This window comes from Tyto alba, unplaced genomic scaffold (genome assembly GCF_018691265.1).
Source record: "Tyto alba isolate M040663 unplaced genomic scaffold, T.alba_DEE_v4.0 Super-Scaffold_42, whole genome shotgun sequence".
NCBI lineage: Eukaryota > Metazoa > Chordata > Aves > Strigiformes > Tytonidae > Tyto > Tyto alba.
Genome location: NW_024881318.1, coordinates 25,146,044 through 25,170,383, shown reverse-complemented (window position 1 = coordinate 25,170,383; position 24,340 = coordinate 25,146,044). Strand labels below are relative to the sequence as shown.

Here is a 24,340-nt window from a genome sequence, read left to right as displayed (position 1 = left end):
TATGGTTTAAAGGAAGCAGAATCTGTCTCTTTGACTATGTAAGGGCATATTTAAAGATACAGGCTTCTGCTAAGTAGTACAAGATACGAATTGCAGCTCAGAAAAGTTTCTCTTAGAAACTTCATCACGTGGATAGCATAGTTTAATATTACAGAAAACATAACGCACAGTTTCCTTAAAGGAAATGCTGAACTAATTAATCTGTCCACCAGGTGTCCGTTGTTCCAAGTAAGATGAGACTTGGAAGGCCATCATGTGATGAAACTTCAAAGTAACTAATACTTGTTGTGAGTAATTGCATTACGGTTTTGTCTCACTTTGACTCCAAATAATACAGTTTTTCTATTTCTTTGAGCCCATTTTACATAATTATTTTCCCTGTAACTTCTAAACAAAATAAAGAATGAAATATTTTTTCTGCCAACTTCACAGGACTTCTTTCTAGCCCTGTAGCGTGTCTGCAAGTCTAGTTTTGCAAAAAATAATGGTGATGAGGTAAATGCATTGAGGAAGCACAAATCTATGGTTTGACTTGTTAAGAGCTACATTGTAACATTGTACAATTCTATTCTTGTTCATATTTTTTTTTTTTTCCTGTTGTTTTAAGGGTTCTAAGTTTGGAATTAAATAAAGATAGAGATGTGGAAAGAATACATGAGACTGGTATCAACACCCTTGATATTGACTGTGTTGAGGGAAGATAGTAAGTATATACTTTAGATGTTAAAAATGTATGTGCGTGCTTCACTGTGTTTTAGTACTATGGATTTTCTTGATGAACACTCAGTTATATTAAGGTCATGAGTGTTGTAACTTGTGTGCTTTATTGACACTTTCAGCATGTTATCCGGTGGATCAGATGGTGTTATTGTACTTTATGACCTTGAAAACTTGAGCAGGAAACCATGCTATGTATGTAAAGCCATTTGTTCTGTTGGAAGGTAGGTACTCAAAATTTCTATTAAAACTTCATAGTGATTTCTCATGTGTGACTAGCATTAAACTCACAAATTGAATGTGTTCTTATTTCTAAGATAAAAAGGCTGTATAAAATAGTGTCACAAATCTTTGTGGGCTAGCGTGATGGTTTTTGACGTGCTAAAAAACAGCAAGAAACCTTGTGAGGATTTCTGTGATTTACTAAGTAACAGGAAGTAATTGTTTTTCTTGATTTGTGTACTTCAACACTTATAATATATGTACAATGACTCCATTATTGTTTGAGCAGATCTTTGGCAGATCAGAAGTTAAAATGTAGGATATTAATTGGACTCATATGGAAACTCAAGTAGAGGCTTGTGTTGCTGTAGACACCACAAAAAAGTTGGTATTCCAGTTTAATGTTTTAACACTAGAAAAAAGAATTTAAAAAAAAAAAAAAAAAAAAAACCAAAACAAAACAACCCTCTTCCAGGTCACAGTTTCTCAGCTGTGAGTTTTCTTATTGTTTCATGTTGAAACTTGTTGACTCTATGCCAGTGAGAGCAATTTTGGGACTGTTGTAGAAATATTCCATGTATCCCCCAGTGCATATGTGTATCTTTGAATAAATGTGCTTAATCAAAGTGAAAATTATCCTTGTATAACCCTGTTCATCTGATTGGAAAAAAATCTAATACAAATTTGCAGTTCTTGTTTCCCTTCTCCCTTGGTCCCAGCTTTACTAATGGCTATTTTAAGTTCACCAGGTGTGGAAGTAATTAATACAGAACTTCTTAAGAACATGTTTGAATGAAGACAGGTGTATTACTGACAAAGATGGGACATTTTTCTAAAGTAGAGGGTACTACCACACTGTGTATAATTTACATAAAGACTCAAAGCCTTCACTGATTTGTCAGGCTTTCCCTACCATCAGTACAAATTTGCCCATCATGGGCATTATGTCTTCTAGCAAAAGCTGTTTTTCCCTTGTATTTAGATAGTAAGGTTACCTAGTAGGTTAGGACTTTCTGAGACTTATTATAAGATCTATCGTACTGTGTAAAAGATTAGTAGCTTTGTTTTCCCCATATTTTTTCCCAGTCTTCAAATTATTTAGGGTTAAGACCTTCATGAGTAAGATCAACAAGAACAGATTTGTGGCAATGAAAGGCCTAAATGGTATCTTGTACAATAAGAAGGAAAAAGGGTACTAGAACGTGCATCAAAACAAATGGGGAGGAACAGAATCTGCTGCAAGTAAGCTGTATTTGGGAAGTGGTGATGGCTTGAACTCTTGGAACAGAAGTAATTGATTCTGTATAGTCATTACTTGTTCTTAAGTACATTCCCAAGTCTCAAAACTGAAATGAAATCTGAAACAGAAACAGCAAACTGAAGACATACATACTTAGAAGACACAGCATAAAAACTGACAAATCTGTGCTAAAATCATGCCATCATTGACTTCAGTTAGATCAGTAGAAATATTCCATGCTTGAAAATTCTGTTTATGAGCATAGTTAGTTGGTGGTCTGTTTCTTGAGTAGGTGTTAAAAGCTGCACCTACATAAGTTACTTATCAGTTGAGGTATAAATCATACTACTAGAATCTGATTTTGTGTGACAGAGTTCTAAATAATAGGCTTGTTGTTGTTGTTTAAAGTAACCATAGTAGGATTTTTTCCCCAATTATTTATTCCCAATATTCATGTAGCTTCCTAGTATGTTTAAAATCCTTTGTGGTAGCTAATTAGCTACAGATATAGCTTCAGATACTGGAATATTATTTGCGTGGAGTTCCCAACACCATAAATGAATTTATAATTACCAGTAAGACATGCGTCTGGCTCCTATATTTAAAGAATATGATAATGGCATGTTGAAAATTTTGCCTCTGCTCCAAGTTTGCAAGGCACAGCACAACTCTGGTCTTGAAATTGCTTAAAGGTTAAGCTCTTGGTAGAGGCCCTTCGAAGCTATGTCTGAATGGACTCTGAATGGGGCTTGCTGAGGGCCTAGTAGTTTAGAACAGCAGAGGACGTGATTTGTGATGGTCAGCTGTGATTTACTTACTGTTTCTTATCTAGAATGTGAAGAGGGTCCCAATAATAATAATACAGAGAGTGGCCCGAGTAACAACAATCACACCGATGCCGCTACATGTCATCCCCCTTTATTGCCCAAATCACTTGGTTATATCCTTTGCACAGCAAGCACCCGCTGTTCACGCGCCCCATACCCCTTGATTATTGGTCATAAGCAACTTATCACACACCCAAAGGGAAACTGTGATAGGCAAGCATCTTGCAGTTTGCTGCATACTTGTGCTTAGCTTAGCCAGATACAGAGCTGGGAAAATTCCTCATTAACAGATGCAGTTCCTCACAGCACAGCCCTTCAAGGTCATTCTCATAACACAGGTGTTGTTAGCAGTCTAATCTCAGGCCTGGATTGTCCAAACCCTGTAACAAAATATCGTGGCCATTCTCTGTCAGAAATTCTACTACAGAATGTAGGGCCGCGATTGCAAAAAACAAAAACTTCCCTTGTTTTATTGGGAGTTAACTTTAAACAGTTTCATATGATCCATGCTGTCAGGTGGTGAAAATTGACATTTGAGAGTACAACTGAACAGTATGAGTTTCTAGGCAATATATAGCTGATGCTTGTGTAGAAGCTAGTCTCCTCTACTTAAAACCCACCTAGGAAGAATGAATGGCATTGGCCTTACTATCCATATAATTAATTCTGTATTTTTCTTTGGTAGAGAAAGTTGGGATACTCAGAATAATGGGGGAAAATACTGCATATAGAATGAACTGGGAATAACATACAGCTGTGACACATGATGCCAGGCTGAATGACATGTGGCCACTACTAAGCCTAGCCAGATCAAAGGTGGTTCCTGCAGAGCTACTCAAGAATTTTGTTCATTCCTCAGCTTTCTGGACCATGCAAGAATTGATTGCTCTAGTGCAGTGCTGAACACAGTGCATTGTTGTGCACTTATATTTATTGTATCAGGATGATTAATTCCATGAGTTCAGATTTTTCAGCATAGTGCATACAAATGCCTCTGCAGGAATAAGTTCACATTGAGTCAGGCTTGATTTCTCTGGCACTGCAGGTACTGAAGATGTTTAGCTTGACCCCCTGTAGAGTAAGTGCACAAAATCTGTTGATTTTAGCAGTGTGGCAAAGTAACAGTTTGTTCTAGGGTATGCCTCTGTCGTGGTTTGAGCCTGGTCAGCAGCCAAACAGCACACAGCCACTCTCTCCCCCTTCTCTTCCGGCAATAAGAAGGGACAGAGAGCCAGGCTTGGGGTTTGAGATAGGACTGGGATGGGAAAAAAATCCCCCTTTATGGGCACAAGCAAAAGGCAGACTCGTTAGGGGAAGGAAAAAAGAACATACATTTATTACAGACATTAATAACACGTAACAGAGTAGGACAGTGAGAAGCACTGCCACATCTTGAGAACACCTTCCCCCCCCCCCCCCCCCTTCTTCCCGGGCTCAGCTCTGATCCTGATATCTCTACCTCCTCCCCCAGTGGCACAGGGGCAGGGAATGGGGGGGTGCAGTCAATGCTGCCACTTTTTCCATCTTCAGTGGGGGGAGATCCTGGAACTTTTCCCCCTGCTCCATCATGGTCCCCCTCTCACAAGAGACAGTCCTCCACAAACTTTATCTGATGTGAGTCCCTCCCATGGGCCGCAGTGTTCCCCACACTGCTCCAGCATGGGACTCACCTGCATGCTGCAATCCTCCCAGTGCTGAACTACAACAGCAGGGGCTGCCTTTTCCCACAAGACTCCGGCCTTCTTCGGGCACAGCACCTTGATCTTCCAGGTGAAAAACACAGTCCATAAATGTGTCTGCTCCACCATAAACCTCCACAGGTGTTGAGGGGGGGCTGCCCTGCCATCTCACCACAGGATACAGGGGGGTCTCTGCTCCAGCACACCTCCCCCCTCCTTTCTTCCTCCGTTCCTCCACTGACCTTGGTGTTCACGCAGCTGCAGCAACTCCTCCTCACAAGTCCGACTGCCCGTCACCACGTCCCTTCTTAAATACGTTATCGCAGAGGCGCAGCTGATTGGCTCAGCCTTGGTGCAGAGGTAGGGATGACTTGGAGCTGGGGGAGCTTTGAGAAGCTTCTCACAGGGGCCACCCCTATAGCCCCCTCCCCTGCTACCAAAAAACTCACCACTCAAACCCAGGACAGCCTCAGAGATAAGCAATGCAGGAATTATTAAACTAAGCTCAACAACTGCTCAATAGCTTGCTTAGTATTGTCAGTGCTGGCTTTGGGTTAACTATTTAAAAATGTCTTCTGTGCTTTCTAGAACCCCAAGCAAGCAGGAGGATTTATTAGCTTAAGTGTAGTAAAGATTGTCCTGGTTTTGACTGGGATAGAGATCATTTTTCTTAGTAGCTAGAATACTTCTGGATTTTAAATTCAGCATGGGATTTGGTACGAGAGGAACATTGATAATATACTGATGGGTTTAGCTCTTCCTAAGAAATTAAGGACATTTCAACTTCTTATGTCCTGCGAGTATGCAGGTGCACAAGAAGCTGTGAGAAAGCATGGCCAAAGCACCAGATCCAAATTGACAACAGGAATATTGCATATCATACAGTGTCATGCTTGGAATATAGATAAAGGCTGACGGGGAAGCTTGCCCACTCTCTCTTCTGGGCTTGCAGTTTTAGGATTTTCTCTCCTCTGGGATTGTTAACTAGGAATGGGCTGGACATTGGTCAGCAGGTGATGAGCAATTGCATTGTGCATTACTTGTTTGTATGTTTTAATATTACTATTATTGCCATTATTATTTAAATTTTATTTCAGTTATTACATTGTTTTTATCTCAACCTACAAGTCTCCTTACCTTTACCTTCCAATTCTTTCCCTATCCCCTGGTCAGGGGAGTGTGAGCAAGCAGTTGTGTGGTGTTTGGCTGCTGGGTGGAATAGGTTTAAACCATGACACGGATCTATAGAGGAGATCTGCATCTGTGTTAACATAGTGATACCCCTGCAGTAGTGGCTCCTTTGGAGGCCAGAACACTTGAGAGAACAATGCAGAAATAAGAGCTGAAGCGCAGAAATCTTGAGACCTTCACTAGCTGTGAGTGGAGCCAGTTGGACTGTTCATGTGTGCTGCATCTGGCAGAGATGGAGTTAATTTTCTTCATAGTAGCTTGTATGGCACTGTGTTTTGGGTTTGACCAGTCTTGATAACATACCAATGTTTTAGCTATTGCTGAACAGTCCTTGTGTAGTGTCAAGGCATTCTCTGTTCCTTACTCTGCCCCCTCAGCAAATAGGCTAGGTGTGGAAAGGAGGCTGAGAGAGAGCACAGATGTGGGACACATGACCTGAATTGACTGAAGAGGTATTGATATTCCATACCATACAATGTCATGTGCAGCATTAAAACTCAGGGGATCTTTCCCAGGGGTTGCCATTGCTTGGAGTCTAGATGGGCATCAGCCTGTGATGAGGGATTGCTTTTGTATCACCTGTTTTTCTTTGAGTTGTTTTGTTTCATTTGCTTATTAAAATGTCTTTATCTCAACCCACAAGTTTTCTCACCATTTGGATTTTCTCCCTCATCTCACTGTGGGCGGTAGGGGTGGTAAGCAAGCGCCTATGGTGGTGCTTAGCTACCTAGGGTTAACCCACAACAGCATGGTACTTCTGAGTCTGGGAAGATGGTTTTAGGCACTGAATCTGGATCCAGCTCAGGTATGAGTGGCCTAGGAGGTATGTGAAACAACCTGTATTGGTCAGAGCCTGGTCAGTTGAATCATCCTTGAGCTGTCAAGATTGGCTCTGGAGTCTCCTTCCCACCACTGTTAATGTATAATTCTATTACGTTCTGTTACTATGCATAGTTGACTTGAAAGTTTCATATTGTTGTTAGTTTATTTCTGAATGTGAAAATAATTAACTCTCAGTAACTCACTCCACTACTATCTGGTGACTTCAGTATACATGAATTTCCAAGCATAAATGGTTTGTAGTGTTAGGCCCTCACTTTAAACATCAGAATTTAAAAATTTCAAAAGACATTAGGGCCTTTTATGCATCAGAGTGAGTGTTTTAACTTGAGATATGCTAGAGATACAGTATTTTGAAAAGGTAAATAATCTGTAGTTCCTTCAAGTGAGAGCTACTCAAAGTAATTAATGTTGATTGATTGAAAATTGAGGCACCAAAACCAAGTAGTTCTTCTTGAAAAAATCAGTACAAATTAAAAAATAATGTTTGTTTTCAACTTATCATCAAATATCAAGACTCTAACCAATTAGAATCTTTTCCTTGATTTTAGGAACCATCCTAATGTACATAAATTCAGTGTGGAGATGGTTCAGTGGTATCCTCACGACACCGGCATGTTTACATCCAGCTCGTTTGACAGGACCTTGAAAATATGGGATGCAAATATTTTACAGGTAAGAGAATTTCTACAGCTTGCAGGCTTCTTTGTATACGTGTTATTCATTCTTCATATGCAGTTCTAGAGTTCAACAGAACCAGTCATCCAGAAAGATGAAAACCAGCTGATTGCTAGAACTGTGGGGGCAGCAGCAGGGTGGTGTGGTTCTGACAGTCATGCATACCTTGGTGTGTACCTGTCTGTTTTTGAAGACCCAAATGTCTAAACTGTATGACAGCTTGAAACCCTTGAGACAATTCCCTTCTCTTTTTGCTGTGAACAGAAATGCAGCTATTTGAACTTATGCTTTGTCAACCGAGGACTGGTCTGAAGTTCATTCTTGGGGATTGAATGTAATGGTAATGTACAGCAGGGCTAATTATTTCTAGTAACCAAGGCCTAAATACTGTTTTTGAAGGACTGGTGGTCTTGGCATTCAGGAGCATTAGGTCCAAAATTCTGTTGTATTATAGACACCATTTCTAAAAATTGGTGGAGAATAAGAAACTTAAGAAAATGCTAACCAGTGTAGCTGACATTATTAAAGTAAACAGATACTGTAGGATTTGAGGTTGCTTTGACTCTCTAATCCTCACATCTAACTGTTGAACTAGGAATTCATGACTGTAGTTTATCCTGTTTCTGGTATGAATGTATTAATGTATTTATTCTGATGCTGTTTGAGTGTTTTTTTCACGCATAGTGAAATAATTTTTTACGTCTGTCATCCTACAGACACAATCGAGAATAAATTTTGACCTTTTTTAGTGAGATGTGAAGCTGTATTTGTAGTTACTAAATCTTCTTGTAAATGCAAATTTCAGTTCACTTTCCAGGTAGTTCTGTGAGCATCACTTGAAAGACACAGTGTATATGTGAAGGCTGTGGATTGACCTGTTCTGCCACCAAATGGTGTGTTTAAAAACAGAGACAACTTAGTTTTAAGGATTTTTTTTTTTAAATATAGAGTATTTTACAATAACAAAAGCGATTGTGCCTGAAAGTAATTGTAGTGATTATTAAAGAAAATATTATTTCAGTAGTTTAACACTTACAAGGAAGCTAATAATTTTGTATGGAGCTGTCTTGGGGTTTTGTTGAGGACTTTAAGATGTGATGTTTGTGCATGACAATGGGCTTCTAAATTTAGTCTTAGTACCTCTTTGTTGTTGACTTATATCTCTGTATTATAACCTTCTTGTTTGCTGATTTTTTTTCTTGATAGCTTGTAAATTTTTGATAGCTTTTTAATAATTTCCATTCATGCTTCTGATTAGCCAATTTTCGTGGTCTTCCTTTTGGGTAACCTCTGATCTCTGTCATAGTTGTTCTAGTGTTGGAAACAGACTTACTTTGCGATGTTTGTATGATCTGATTTTTAACCAGGAGAGTTATTGTTAGTATATAAATAGTAATATTTGTATTAGTCCCATTTGTAGCTGTTACTTGAAAAATAATAATGAGGATTTATATTCTGTTAACATACTTGTGCTGTGATTCATTTAATCTTTTTATTTTCAGCCTGCAGAGACCTTGAAATTTGAGGGAGTAGTTTATAGCCATCACATGTCTCCAATTGCTACAAAACATTCTTTATTAGCAGGTATGTTTGTGTTTTAAAGAAATGCCCTATGTATTTTGGGGCTACAGTAACAAGCAAGTAATATTCTGTACATTTTTTTCCTTTCTGTCTTATTTTTATGTAATTTGAGTCTTAAGACATAAGGTCATTGGTAAAATAACATATTATTGGTTAGTCAGATATCAATGAGAATATCATGGTTGTTCTTCTGAAGTAATGTATCAATCAATTCTCCTTCTAGATAAAAACTCCTAGCTATAATTAGATTACTTTTCATTACATAAGTTAGCATTTGAAGGTTATTAGATCCAAACACAGTAAATTGTGTAAATAGGGGGGTGTGTATTGCTTACATGTACACAATTTAACTATGTTTAGAAAAAAAAATAGGATATATTTTTAATTTTTAAGTTTAAGTACTGTCCTGTTTACCCTATTTCTAAATTTTGTTTGTTATATGGTAAATTTACTTAGAAAAAAATGTAAAATTAGTTATTCTATTAATTCTATTAATAGAATTCATTGCTCTAACTAAATAACTGTTACAAAGCTAACATTTTTCTTCTATTTCTTCATCATTGCTAAGATTTTGTTGTTGTTCTTTCTGATGCTGGGGTTTTTTTAGCTGTCTTTGTTTCTCTTGTTACAGTTGGTACCAGAAGCCCCAAAGTACATCTCTGTGACTTGAAATCTGGATCCTCCTCTCACATTCTGGAGGGTAATTCTTAGTTTGAAACATGTTAAACAATAACTACTCTATACACAATGTTTCTTTACAGGACTTGTTTTCCTCCATGTATTCTTTGTAACCAACATAACTAAGTTATTTCCAGTTATGAAAGTTACACAGTGGCAAAAGATTCTTCTGGATGTTGGTCTAATGCTAATGATTTGGAGGATACAAATATTAATGAACAGTTATTATAGATTTTTTGGCATTTTTATCATCTAATCAATAGTGATTAGTATTTATTACATGGTTAAATGTAGGCATTGGTTTTGTGTTCATGGAAATTTAATATGGGGTGCTGGGTTGGTTTTTTTGTTTGTTTGTTTGTTTGTGTTTTTTGTTTGATTTTTTAAAAAAGACCATCCCCAGAACAATGATAATGACAAAATGCCAAAACAAAAGACCTTCATTATTTTTAACAAAATATCCTGTGGAGGGGCTTGCATGTGTTTGTTTAGAATTTTCTGTATAACAGGGAAGATACTACTTGTATAGAAGGGCGGTATCTAATCCTTTGAATTTACCTAATTCAGTAAACATAGTTTATTGTTCCATAATCCATTACTTCTTGCACTTAATGAGAACTTGCTCTTAATGCTTCTTTTCTAATGTTTACATTTTGGAGTATGAGTATATATACACGTGCTCAAGTGAAGCCAATTACAAGGTAAATCTTCATGCTTCAAACCAGCAGAGCAAGAGGCAGATCTGATGTAAAAACTGTAGAGAAGTGTTAGCTCAGACACAGCAAGGTGCAAATGCAGCCCTTTCTTCACTGGCCAACTCAAATCAAAAAGCAGCCTAGCTGATTTGGTGTGATGCAGAGCTTAAACCATTAAGTCCTTCTCAATTGAGTCAGCCTCAATGGGCATCTCAATGTTCTGTTTTTAGAACTGAGAGCAGAGTGCAGACACAAAAATAGTTCTCTAGAGAATCAGTTTGGTTTAGACCAGCACTTCCTAATTTTGACACAAGAGTTCAGTGTTTTCCAGGCACAAGCTGGTTGGGTCTTTGTACACATCCTGGTACAGTTATCTCAAGTGCAATATCAGAGGAACAAATGGAAGCAGATTGTCCTCCACTTAATGTAATCTAATCATTTTTTATGGAACTTGAAGCACTCAATAGTGTCTTGAAAATAGGTATGAATATTTTTCATATAGGATAACTCTAGCAGCTGAAATGGAGCTAAATTCTTGGCTGTAGTTTACTTAATGGAGCCAAATAAATGTCTCTGCCCTGAGCCTTGTGGTACTTGTATTATTGAGATTTTTTTTCACTTATCCTACACATTGATTACTTCAGGTAATGGAAAACCAACTGCTAGAAGATGTACCAGAAACAAGGTGGTGCACATAGCTCTAAACTGCATTAGCAGAAATGTATACGTGTAACCTGGTTTATTTTTCAGCAATGTGTTTCTATTACATGAAGCATGATTGCAGTCTTGACATTTAGGACATCTTATACTTCCTATACATGTATTAATTGCCAGCTGCCAGCTCAGCTGCACTGAGTATGACATTGCTAAGAAGACATTTATCTTAATATCTGAAAACCTAATTGGGGGGGGGGGGTGGGAAATCCCAAATTCAGGACAGGAATATTTGGGGACAAGCTGAATGAAGTCTTAATCTTAAGTACATAAGGTAAATATACTTTTTTTTTGAACACTTTGTAAGGATTTGAAGAAAAACAAATGGAAGATTCCTTCTGTATCTGATAATACCAGCTCTAACACAAAATTTAATAATATAATATTTAAAGTAAATGCAGTAGCTGTGGCTGTGTTGTGTTTTGCATAAGTAAAATCATCTTTGTTATCAAAAGTTATACATGTGTAATATTTCATGTATCACTTCCAGCTCACTGCAATCCCACTTGAGCAAGAAGAATAAGTAACCTCTACCTGAAAACAATATACTTTCACAAAATTTGAATTCAGTCTACAATTTAGATCATTGTTCTGGATTGGTGGATCCTGTAGAACTAAGTCTTTGCTTTTATTTTTAGTTATTCACATAAAATGGTGTGTAGAAGCCTTTTCATGTAATTTTTAGGTCATAAGCAAGAAGTACTGGCGGTGTGTTGGTCCTCACGTCATGAATATATTTTGGCAACGGCAAGGTAGGGATGTTGCTGGGCTGTTACATGCATTAAAAATGTCTGATGGTGACATTTTATATATTCATTATGCATGTTTTTTACAACTCTAATGCACTTTTAAAGTTAATCTTCATCATTTACTTTAATCTATTCACAATTTTATAGATCTTGCCTAGAAAAACTAAGCCTGAAAAGCTATCCAAGTGACTCTTATTTTATAGCAAGATTATACAGAATTTTGAGGTAGTAGTTGCATTTAAAGGTATAAGAAAATTATAGAGATACTTACTTCTTACTGGTTATTAGTGTATGCATTGATAATCTGTTTTATAAGAAAGTAAAACATTTTTAGCTCAAAGTACAATCCTGGTTAATCATACTCAGTTATGTTAAAGAGCGTAACTCAGGTAGCTTAGCTGATGGGGAGTAACTTTCCAAGCTGCAGTAATTCGGTGAGTATGGATTGTATGCTGACATTCTTGGGCCATTCTTTTTTTCATTCCAGCCATTCTCAGTCTGAAAGATCCTCTTGGTTTTCCTGTAACTCTCGCATATGTTAGCTTTTGATTATAATGTTACATTTCTCAGTTGTATGGTTGTCACGTTTTTCTTTTGAATTGCAGAGGACAATGGCTGTTTTATAAGTTGAGAGTAAAATTTTAATAAATTGATATCAGAATTGCATATCCTTGGCTTCTGATGTCAAGCTTCAAAAAGTCTCAATATACTTGGGAAATTTTTAACAGTGTAATTTGTTTGCTTTAGCAAATGAAAAATTGTTTCCTTGTTTTTCTACCACAAAAATAGTAGCAAATATAGTTTATTAATATTGACTTACTGATGTCTCCCAAAACATTTTGCTTCAAAGTCATGTATCTATAGACTGCATCTACCCATGTTGTCATTTTACCTTATGATAATTGCATGGTAAACATGTTTCTTATAGCTCCATTACTTAATTCAGTACTATAGTTCAACTAATAATAACATAACAATATTAATAACATAACTCAGTTTTGATATCTGCTGAGATAATGGACAAGAACCAGAAACACTGAGATAATGAAGTATTGAAGAGAAAATGACTGGTGCTGCTAAAAAGATAATTTGGAGTAATCTTGAGTATCAGGAGGTGTGACTGTTTTCCAAGACAATTGTATGTTTGCTTGCGATCACTTCAGGGGAGGGAAAATACATTTTTGGGGTTTATGTGGCTTTTATGTGAAACATGTTTTTTAAGATTTCTGTGATACCCAGCTCTTCCATAGTTTTGGCAGGAAATTGGAAGAGTCAAAGAAGAGACACATTTTCTGTGTCTCTTTCACACACTTCAGTTTCAGACACTAGAGAAGATTATAAGGTCTTTCTTGCTCATTAGAACTGACTAGAAAAGATTATCCAATAGAAACTTAATTACAAAAAATAGTCTACTGTAGGCTTTTATAATAAGGAAGGAAACCCTTTCTGTGCCTTTTAAGAATATTTCAAAGAAATATCTGCAGTTTGTTGCTCACTTCAGTCAGCTCAAACCTCAGTGATCTCTCTATTGACAGTCTTGGAATATTTGTTTGCAGCAAGTAATGTGTTAGCAGCATACTCAGTTGGAATACCACTTGGAGGTTAACACAGTCAGTCTGTAGCAGAGAAGCACACAAAAGAACAAATTAGCCATTAGCTTTGTCAGCCACAGAACAGATAAGGACTATCAGTTGGGTTTACCTTTGTCAGTTGTTATATATATACTGTATATATGTATTCCTGGTCTTAATGCACTGATCTAACCTGAGAACACACAGGAAAAAATGTGTAGAACTTCAGTTAGACTGCTTATCTAAGAAGCAGTTTGATTTGATAAATTTTCCAGCTGTGGAACAAATATGCAGTTTTTGTTCACTTGGTGTGAAAAGTGATTTATGTTTTTGTTTTGTTTTGTTTTGTTTTTTACAAAAGGCCAGTTAAGTTGCTGAGAACTGTCCAAACAGTTTCAGTAAATACATCTACACTGGTGACTCATTGCATGAGAAGTCTTCTCTATGAATTTACCTCCTATCTATACCTGGGAGTCTTGGGGTGCACACAAGTATACTACTGGAGTACTCAAATTAAGCTGCACATCAAGGTGCCATACAGAGTGCACTTCCTGCAATGTTGCTGTCTAAGCATGCACCTAGTACCAAAAGTTATCATAGCATTTGTTGCTGGCAAAGGTGCAATGTGAGCAAAGCATAAGCATGCAGCTTGGGAACCAGAATGGGTCACGGCAGCCTGAACCTTGAGTTTTCTTTCCTTGTGCCACACTAGTAAGGTAGACAAGGCCAGTGAGTTCATGCAGAAGCAAGCTCTTGGTGTTTCTCTACCATAGCACTATGACAACAGTGCGTATAGACTAATCCAGCCTACATGTATGTAGCCAACTTCTGTACCAGTTGTACTATAGATACGTGATATCAAGAGCCTGAGTTCCTGGACAACCATTACAGACAATGCAAGGGTGTTATGTTTTAGAAAGAAGCATGTGTATTGTATTGTAGACAAAGATTCACTTCTAGGTGCCTGTAGTGTACAAGCTGTATCTAGTAATACATGTAAATGAATGTCCAAAGTCTGTCTTTAAAATTTTTTCATGAGATTCTGTTGGCTTGACTGACTGCATGATGAGTAATTCAGAATAGTTGCTGAAACAGAGTGAGTGCCAGGTGGGTTGGTAAAAGACAGTTACTGAACCAAGGTACACGCAATTTCCCTAATATATGCAAATCTGCTTTTCTTAGTGCTGACAGTAGAGTAAAACTGTGGGATGTGAGGAGAGCATCTGGATGTCTGAATACACTTGATCAGTACAATGGAGAAAACTCCAAAGCCTCTTCTGAGACAGGTAATGCAGAATATAACTGGTGGTAATCCATATGTAACTAGAAACATTCTTTTATTTCATAAGTACATGCAATACTAAGACCAAAGAGAGTAGTGATAATCCAGTTGTTACCTACTGTGTTTACACAGGACATGGAATTTCATTCAGTTGCTTTTGCTATAAAGACGGTGTTTGTTGTTGGGGTCTTGTTTAGGGGATCTCTTTGGCCACACTGTTTTTCTAAATGTTTTTCTTCCTGAAATGGGAAATTTTGCCCTCCATTTTAAGGGTGAAAGAGTTAATCCTTGCTGTAGATTAGGTTTCATATAAACAGCAATCACTTCACACTCATACGCTGTTCCCGGAATTAATTACCTTCCTTTAAAAACAAAGACAACACAAACAAAACCCACAAAAGTGCATTCCTTTTCCTGTTTAAATTAGTCTTGCTTCCAATGCAAGCCTCTAGAGTATTTTCTCATATGTGGTGCTGTAAAATTAATTATATTCTTTTCATACGGCATTAAGTATACAACAGAGTAAAAATTTATGATTAATTTTACAGGAAGCTAAATGACAGTCAAATGTATTAATGGTGCCTTGTATCAGTTATTAGCTACAACATTAACATTTTTATGTATCTTCAGGTCACATTTCCATACTAAAAAACAATACCTAAGTTAAAGGGAAGCTTCTGAGCTTCCTATTAAAGTGCATGAATTTTGGTCAATTCTGTACAAAATTCGGCAGGCCAAAGCAAGAACACTTGCTACTCTGAGGTAGGAATACATAGTATTTGGAATGGAATCACAAAGTAGGAATGGTGTACATGGCTTTGAACAAAGAGATTTGCATAGCATAAATCATAGTGATTAAAGCTACAAGTCAGTCTAACTTGCTATGTGCAACTTAAATTGCATGTAGAAAAATAAATGCAAATCTCTGAAGTCGAATTAATTTTCCAAAATCTAGAGTTAGAGGATATGAAGTAGCAGTAAGTAGAGAACATGGATATTAAAACAGATACTATGTAAATTGTAGTGTGGTAATATAGATATTTAAATTTAAAATTGTCAAAATCAATTGAAATTCAAGAAATTACTGAGATGGAAATGCAGAGAAATTATCCATTTTTCAGTGAGTTAATTTATGAGCACCATAATTAGGTTTGCTGTGGTAGCACTGAGTTGGATTTTTGCTACTTTAACATATTTAAGATTGCAGGGTGCACTCAATGGAATGCATTTATAGTACTCTGTAAACCATATAGCATAGAATACTCAGTTGTAAGAGACCTGCAGCAGTCATCTAGTCCAGCTGCCTGACAACTTCAGGGCTGACCAAAAATTAAAGCATGTTATTAAGGGCATTGTCCAAATGCTTCTTCAATGTGGACAGGCTTGGAGCATCTACTACGTCTCCAGGAAGCCTGTTTGAGGGTTTGAGCACCCTCTCAGTAAAGAAATACTTTCTAATGTCCAGTCTAAACCTCCCTTGGTGCAGCTTTGAACCATTCCCATGTGTCCTGTCACTGGATACCTGGGAGAAGAGATCAGCACCTCCCTCTGCCCTTCCCCTCCTCAGGAAGCTGCAGAGACCAACGAGGTCGCCCCTCAGGCTCCTTTTCTCCAAAACAGACAATCCCAAAGTCCTCAGCCACTCCTCACAGGACATGCCTTCCAGCCCTTTCACCAGCTTTGTTGCCCTCCTCTGGGCACACTCAATGTCCCTCACATCCTTCTTAACTGGTGGGGCCCAGCACTGCGCACAGCACTCGAGGTGAGGCCGCCCCAACGCTGAATACAGTGGGATAATCACCGCTTTTGGCCGGCTGATTACGCTGTGTTGGATGCACCCCAGGGTGCCGTTTGCCCTCTGGGCTGCTGGGGCACACTGCTGACTCACACTGAGCTCAGCATCACACCAGACCCCAGACCCCTTTCTGCAGGGCTGCTCTCCAGCCAACCCTCTCCCAGTCTGTACTTGTGCCCGGCGTTACTCTGTCCATACTTCTGTCCTCCATCTGCTTATTCCAGACCAGACACCAACCAGATACTTTCAGAAACCAAGAGTTAAGTCATTAATTTACTGATAGGTTATCATTTAAACAGCACTTTCAGTACTAAACATTAAAATAAAAATATCTATACAAAATGGTAATTATGCAGAAATCTGACCTACCTCTTCTTCCTGACAGCAAACACTGCTCACAATGGGAGAGTTAATGGTTTATGCTACATGAATGATGGACTTCATCTCTTGACCATTGGTACAGATGATCGGATGCGACTCTGGAACAGCTTCACTGGAGAAAACACATTAGTTAGTTTTCAAGGATCTTTGGTTATGTTTTTACTTTCACTTTTATAAGATCTATAATTCGTGCAGTTGTCATTACCACTTTAGATACTCATTTTCATAAAAATACACCTGCTTAATCCATCATTAGTAGATTTTAGTCAGCATTTTTTTTCCAGATCTCTTTTCTTATTTCTATTTATTAAAAAGAGTATGAAGGAGCCTGGATCTATTTAAAGATTGAAAATGGTAACTTTAAATTCATTTATTTGTGAGCGTAACTGAAAACGCTTCAGACAGCAATGAAAACCTTAATATGTAGTGACTGCTGGTAGAATTAGGGTTTTTTTCAACTATTAGCTGTCAGTGTGCTGTCCATACCCAAGTTTCACTCACTGCCTGGCTTTCTTGCAATTTTCTCTGTGGTTTTGTGGAATCTCTCTTGTGGAGTTATATAGAACTGTTTAAAAATAGCTATCCCTCTACATTTGCATTGCAACCAAATAGAGGCAGGGAGGGGAATGAAATATCTACTACTGCTCGAGTCCTTTCCATGGCTTGTTTTTTGCTGAAGCTTTCTGTTTTAATTTTCTGCTCAGTACAAAAAATTATTTTGAAAGAACAATGTAATAGGTAAGTTGGTTTCTGTGGTATTCTAGCCAGTTGTGATTATGGTCTGTCGTTGCTATCAAGAAAGGAAGAAATTTTACTCTACCTTAGAAATCTTTCACTTCTGCTGCTTAGTTTCCAAACATAGCAAAAAACTCCTAGACATTTAAATGAAAGGAGTTTCTGTGTCCGTGCTGCCCATATTTGCCCACTTGTTCTCAGCACTTCATATACAGACATCTTTCTGTCTTCAAATCACCATCACCAAAGTAGATAATACAGTTTGTTCACTCTCATATCAACCACTGGATCACTGTTTTTTGTTTTTCTGTGCCTGTTAGTTCACTGACTTGTTTCATTGGCTATTTTACAGTTTTCTTACTTGGTGTGGAATAGCTTCATCCTGCCTTGCATTTTCAAGTCCAGAATTATATTGTCCAGAGTACTGTATTTTCACACACTGACCAGAGGTATTGCTTAAAATAATTTTAAGGTACCAACAGACAGAGGCATGTACAGGTAATAAAAGTTCACACCATAGTCCCTTATTTCCCCTACTAGCCAGTCCTTTTAATGTCCATAATTTCTTTTTGTGCCTTTTGAAAGGTAAATAAATTAATCTATGCATATGAATTTTTGGTGGCAATGAGCCAAATATGGGGCCAAGTGGATTGTTTCAGTTAGTAAGAGAAATGAATGTTGGAGTTCTACACATCTTGTGTACATCCTTTACCACAAAAAGGAAGATAAAGTCCTGATTCACTGAGTATAGGAAGAGTCAAACAGGAGGAGGCAGGTTTTGCTGTTTGTGTGCTTAAAGGACAAAGCCAGTTTTTAAGATCTTTCTTCAGTTCTTGTTTCAGCAGCATCCTTTCCTTTCTACTGCTCCTTTGTCAAGCAGGAATATTTACACTGAATATATCTATATAATTTACTCTTCCCAGCCTCCATTCCCCCCTTTCATTGTACGTGCCTTTGTTCTAAGCAGTGCTGTGGCTTGGGAATTGTTGCTGTTAGAGTTCACATGCTGTGTAAAAGAATTTCATTGGTCTTGATCAGCAGAGTAATATGCCTCTTACAATGACTAGCATTAACAAGATCTAGTGCAGTCAGTATTTACAAATGCTGTCTCTACAAAAGGATCATTATTATCAATAAAGAACGTGACATAAGCCCCACATCTCATGAAAATTTCCTCTCAGGATGAAAAAATATCAACCTACTTGTATGCTAATCACATTCTTTTTGTATACATTTTTATGATTGAGAGAGATTTTCCTAGGACTCCTTTTTATTACACTTTTTTATATAAGTGCTCTTTAATATGTAACAACATACTTTAAAAATGGAGCAACAAGTAGTTATCTTTCTTGCCTGGCTTATGCTGACTGATGCTTTTATTTGCCTCAGACTTTGGACTCAGGCTATTGATGTAGTATGGATCAAGTACCTGACAAAACAGGGCATTTGTATTAGAATATTTACCTGATAAACTTTACAAATCTGTTAGCTTATAGTCAAAAGATTTCACACTTAGGATTTCTTTTTTAATTATAGGGCATGAGGTTTAGGTAGGGAGTTTTAAAATCAAACCAGAGCTTTACTAACACTGTATGTATAAGTGAATCTCTGTTTTTCATCAGAAATTAAGAGCATAGGTTGTAGGACAATACTATCTGAAAACAAAATAATTTATATATAATGCTATGTAGCATTAATGAATTCAAATTTAAGAGTTATTTTTATTAGAAAAAAACTTATTTTAAACCATGAAATAATGTGTGAATTTCAGGTGTTTGTAGTAGACTTTTCCCTTTTCATGAAAAAGTATGTTTTATTTGTCAACATTCTAATGTTTTGTTTTAATTAAGTTTTTTTAGAGGTAAGCTATACTGTTTTCATATTTCTTTATTTTCACATTAACACACTTCTGGTGTCTGATAGGACCTAATTAGACTGATATATCCAACTGGAGTATTTCCTAACATGTTTGGAAACTTTCCACTTACAACATTGGAGATTTTAATCTGTACAGGACTTGTCAAGAGCGTGAAACATACAGACACTAATAATCTATACTACTTACACACCACTTCTATTTGCAAGGCTCCCCGCACACCTCCCAAGCCAGGTCTTAGAAATGTGGCATCTACTCCTAATCCAGCTGCCGTTATAGGGAAAAGTATTGAATTTCTCGGTGGTGATTTAGCTTTGGTTAAAGATAGGCTTTATCACCCTTAACTAGTCCATAATAATTTAGCAAGTTATTCTTTATTTCTTCTCTTTCTTGAGTCTCTTAATCCCTTTATTTCACCTTTATGTCATCCTTCTGCTTGCCCTTCAGTTCTTTTCATACTGCCCGTTGATCTCCTACTGCTTCTTGGTAACTCATGAGGGAGAGATGCAGAATCTTTCCCTACATTGCAGATGTTTTTCCTCTATTCCATCTTCCCTGACCAAGGGATGACTTGCTGAGAAATCCTTAGGTCTAGTTCTTGCTTCGTCTAGATTTAGGGCTAGTTCTTCACCATCCTACTGGCATATAAACTTAAGAAATGTGGTTTTCTGCAACTGTCAACGCTGATAAACAAAGGGCACTTACAGGGTAGAAGGTATTATAGATCAATTTCTGGTCCTTCTGTGGGCTAAAGTCTTGCAGTATTAGGACTGGTACTGTTTAATATCTTCATCAATGACATAGTGGGACTGAGTGCACTCTCAGCAAGTCTGCAGGTGACACCAAGCTGAGTGATGTAGCTGACACCTGAGGGACAGGATGCCATCCAGAGGGACCTAGACAAGCTCAAGAAGTGTGCCCATGTGAACCTCAGGAGGTTCAGCAAGGCCAAGTGCAAGGTCCTGCACATGAGTCAGGGCATCACCTGATACTAATACAGGCTGGGGGATGAAGGGATGGAGAGCAGCCCCATGGATAAGGACTTGGGCGTACTGGTGGATGGAAAACTGACTGTGAGCTGACAACGTGCACTTGCAGCCCAGAAAGCCAACCATATCCTGGGCTGCATCAAAAGAAGTGTGGCCAGCAGGTTGAGGGAGGTGTTTCGCCCCTTTTCTGCTCTCGCGAGACCCCGCCTGGAGTACTGTGTCCAGCTCTGGAGTCCTTAGCACAGGAAAGACAGAGACATGTGGGAGCAGGTCCAGAGGAAGCCACAAAAGTGATCAGAGGGATGGAACACCTCCTATGAGGACAAGCTAAGAGAGTTGATGTGGTTCAGCCTGGAAAAGAGAAGGCTCTGGGGAGACCTTATTGCAGCCTTTCAATACTTAAAGAGGGTTTACAAGAAAGACGGGGACAGACTTTGCGGTAAGGTCTGTTGTGATAGGACAAGGGGTAATGGTTTTGAACTGACAGTGGATAAATTTAGACTAGATGTAAGGAAGAAATTTGTTTACGATGAGGGTGGTGAAACACTGGAGCAGGTTTCTCAGAGGTAGTAGATGCCCCATCTCTGGAAACATTCAAGGTCAGGTTGGATGGGGCTCTGAGCAACCAGATGTAGTTGAAGATGTCCCCTCCTCACTGCAGTGGGATTCGTCTAGGTGACGTTTAAAGGTGCCTTCCAACCCAAACTACTCTATGGTTTTATGCTTTGTAACTGTATAGTGTTATGCATAAGGAGTTCTTGTACAGTTTCAATATTGAAAAGTATTACGTTGGATCATCTAGGAAAATGTTTAAAGCAGTGATTCCTGAACCAGTTCTAATTTCAGTGATAGTTTGGGTGCTCTGTCTAGGTCTGGCACACAACAGCCTGTGTAAATTCTATTTCTAAGTGAAACTGCTGATTTTTAGGCATATATTTATTTCCCTTTCCTAAAATTAATATTAAGGGGAGTGAACTTTAATGAAGAGATGAATTTTCTTGATAGACATGTGTAATTGGAAATCTCAAGAGTTGTATTAACATTGGAAGCTTAAAATTAATTTTATTAGGTATTAAAGAAGAAATTAAATTGACCTTTTCATGTGAAGTTATTTCCTGTATTTTTAGTTAATAACTAACTGCATAATCCTTAATTTTACAGGTGAATTATGGGAAAATCTATAATGAGAGTAGAAAAGGAGTCAAATTCACCGTCTCTTGTGGCTGTAATCAAGAGTATGCATTTGTACCGTGTGGTAGTACCATTGCTGTTTATGCAGTTTTCACAGGAGAACTGAAAACTGTGCTTAGAGGGCATTATAATACTGTTAACTGCTGTGTATTTCAACCTAACTTTCAGGTAAGTAAAGTACAAACAATATTACATACAACCTGGAATATTTATGCACCTTACCAAACTGTTTGCACAAAAAGTATTAACTTTTCATGGATGAGCCCAAAGATCTTAATATAAGACAGAGTTCTGTGGCCTATGTGTCAAGCAAGAAAAGTTTGGTTAGGTTCTAAGGACAGCCCTTTCTATACTGGATTCCTTCCACTATTTGTTTTGTCTCATAGGTAATTTTTAAATATAATATAGTAATTTTTTTTGCTTATATTGTCATTAATAAATCGTATACATGAAGGCTTCTGCCTTTTGTCTGTAAGACCAAAGAGGAGGCAGTTGTCTTTCTGTGATACCTAAGACTACTCACAGTAAGAAAGAATGTGAAGTGCATTTAGGTGAAGTACGTTAGTATTGCTATCAGTACTTGAAACCCTCTCAGGTACTTTAAGGTGACCTTGTGCAAATGCCTGTAGTTATACCAGTCACTGGCTGTATGAACGGTTTGGATGAGGTGCTAAACATGATGAGCTTCATAAATTAATCTGAGAACATTTCACCATAGCATTGCAGAGACTCATGGTGCTGACAACCCTTTTTCTTTTCTTCTTCCCCCATGATACATTTTCCTCTTGTAATAAAAGATTTAAGGACAACAAAGGTAAATTTGTTATGAGATATTTTACAACAGATTGTTCTTATGGCTTGCGGTATGACGAGAGCAGAGTGGATATTAGTATGAATTTTAAGGCTGTTACATAGTTGCCCTCAGATGTTGAGGATTGTACTTCATATTCCAGCTCCTCCTTTATTGTCTTTTGTTTCTGTAATATTACGCAGAAGGGGCCTGTGGATATCTTTTCGTGACCTCTCATACAATACATCATAGAAGTGAATCTGTTAGCTTTTACTTTGAGTCCAGTTACTTTGACTGAAACAATCTTTCCCCATCACTGAGATGGACTTCACTGAAAGTTTTGAACATGTTACAGATGGCGCAATAGAGCTCAAGCTAATAAGCCTTGTTAGACCTGAAAAGCAGTTCTGGCATGAATAGGCAGTGAGATACTAGATCCACTGAAAGGTAGAATAATCACATAGCTAAGGCACATCTTTTCTGGATTGTTACTGACTAGCTTTAGTTTCCCAAGAAAAGTGCTAGTATGTTTACATTAAATCATCTCTGGGTTTCTTTTTGGTAAGCTGAAAAGGTAGGACTTGTTAAATCTTACTGTAAATAATGTTTTCTAGCACTGGAAATGTACCTCTCTTTATAGTGTCTCTGTCTTGGCTTTTAAGATCCTAAGAAAAACATCACTCATGTATGAACATGTACACCAGAATTGCATCAGTCACTGTAGGTTTATTGGCAACAAAATTATTTGTTTATCTGTTATGATTCCTGAATCTTTTTGAGAACGGCCCTTTTCCAGAGTTCAGTTCTATATTCTAGAAGTGTGACGAATTGGTCTGTCTTTATATGCTCTGCTTTTAGTTGTATTAAATTCTTACTCTGGAATAACATTACTGTAGTCAGTGTGTCAACACCAAAGGTAAAAATTATGAACTCTAATCTTGTATGTGTTTTATGCATGAATAACTTCATGCATGGGACCAGTTTTACAAAAGTGAGTATGTCCACTTTCTTGGGTAAGATTAGCCACATAAATGAGTATTTATAGGAATTAGGCATTAAGTTCCCGCACCAACTGTCATTGTAATTCATGCAGCTCTAGAGTTAAATACATATACCATAGGAGACTTTCTGCAAAGACAGAACTATAATAATTATTGAGCTTATGTTGAATCAACATATTAATAATATGCACATATGCACAGAATTGGTAGATTAAGTGTAAAAGCCAACATGCTTAAAGCAAGGCTTTCATACTGTCAGTCTGAATACTGAAAAACTACTTTGTATTTAAACTGCCCAAGTGAAATATCGCAATACTCGAGTGTCAGACATTGTGTATGATATGCAGGAATATGATTCAAGATAGAAAGCATATGAGAATATATTCATGCATGTTCATTTAAGTAGCACTTTGGATAACAGAAGCATTATTAGTGCAAAATTTACTTCAAAGATGGTGCAGTATTTCTATCAAAATTTCCACAGTTTAAAGTAACAGAATTCTATTTCCTTTAATAGAAAATAAGAAAACTAAGCTATACTTGACTGTTAGCGGTGTAGTGTAGAGACTGCTTCCATGTGTTTGCAGCGTACCTTGCACAATGGGATCTCAGTTCTTAGTCATTAACATAATAAATAGAGTTATTAGAAATAATAAATTTGTCTTTCTGATCTCTGCCTTCCCAACAGGGTACAAGTTTCAAATAGTTCTCTATTTGTTCTTTTCCTTCCCAAGGCATGCTGAAACTACATTTACTTAATACTTCTTTATTCCATACATGTACTCTCTTCTGATATGTGTTAATAGATGCTTTTGATTTGATCCATATATTTTAATTACAGTAAAAAATTTCTCTTTTTCCTCCACTGAACATAAATCATCTCTTAAGCTTCTTAACTGTTAAAATATGTTTGTTTTC

General features: G+C 37.5%; 1 protein-coding gene across 3 annotated transcripts in view; it reads left to right on the top strand.

Annotated features, from left to right (window-relative positions):
• ERCC8 (ERCC excision repair 8, CSA ubiquitin ligase complex subunit) overlaps window positions 1-24,340 on the top strand; it is a 28,927-nt gene that overhangs the window by 939 nt on the left and 3,648 nt on the right. Inside the window, exons 2-11 of one of the 3 annotated variants that reach the window (XM_042804897.1) lie at window positions 213-287; window positions 608-703; window positions 840-941; window positions 7,268-7,391; window positions 8,897-8,978; window positions 9,607-9,675; window positions 11,748-11,814; window positions 14,565-14,668; window positions 16,845-16,969; window positions 21,602-21,799. In XM_042804897.1, the coding sequence (XP_042660831.1) occupies window positions 841-941; window positions 7,268-7,391; window positions 8,897-8,978; window positions 9,607-9,675; window positions 11,748-11,814; window positions 14,565-14,668; window positions 16,845-16,969; window positions 21,602-21,799 (870 nt within the window). In that variant the 5' untranslated portion in view covers window positions 213-287; window positions 608-703; window position 840. Of the gene's footprint in view, window positions 1-212; window positions 288-607; window positions 704-839; window positions 942-7,267; window positions 7,392-8,896; window positions 8,979-9,606; window positions 9,676-11,747; window positions 11,815-14,564; window positions 14,669-16,844; window positions 16,970-17,927; window positions 18,074-21,601; window positions 21,800-24,340 lie in introns of those variants that run through there. The other 2 variants (XM_042804898.1, XM_042804896.1) reach the window with 2 other exon arrangements.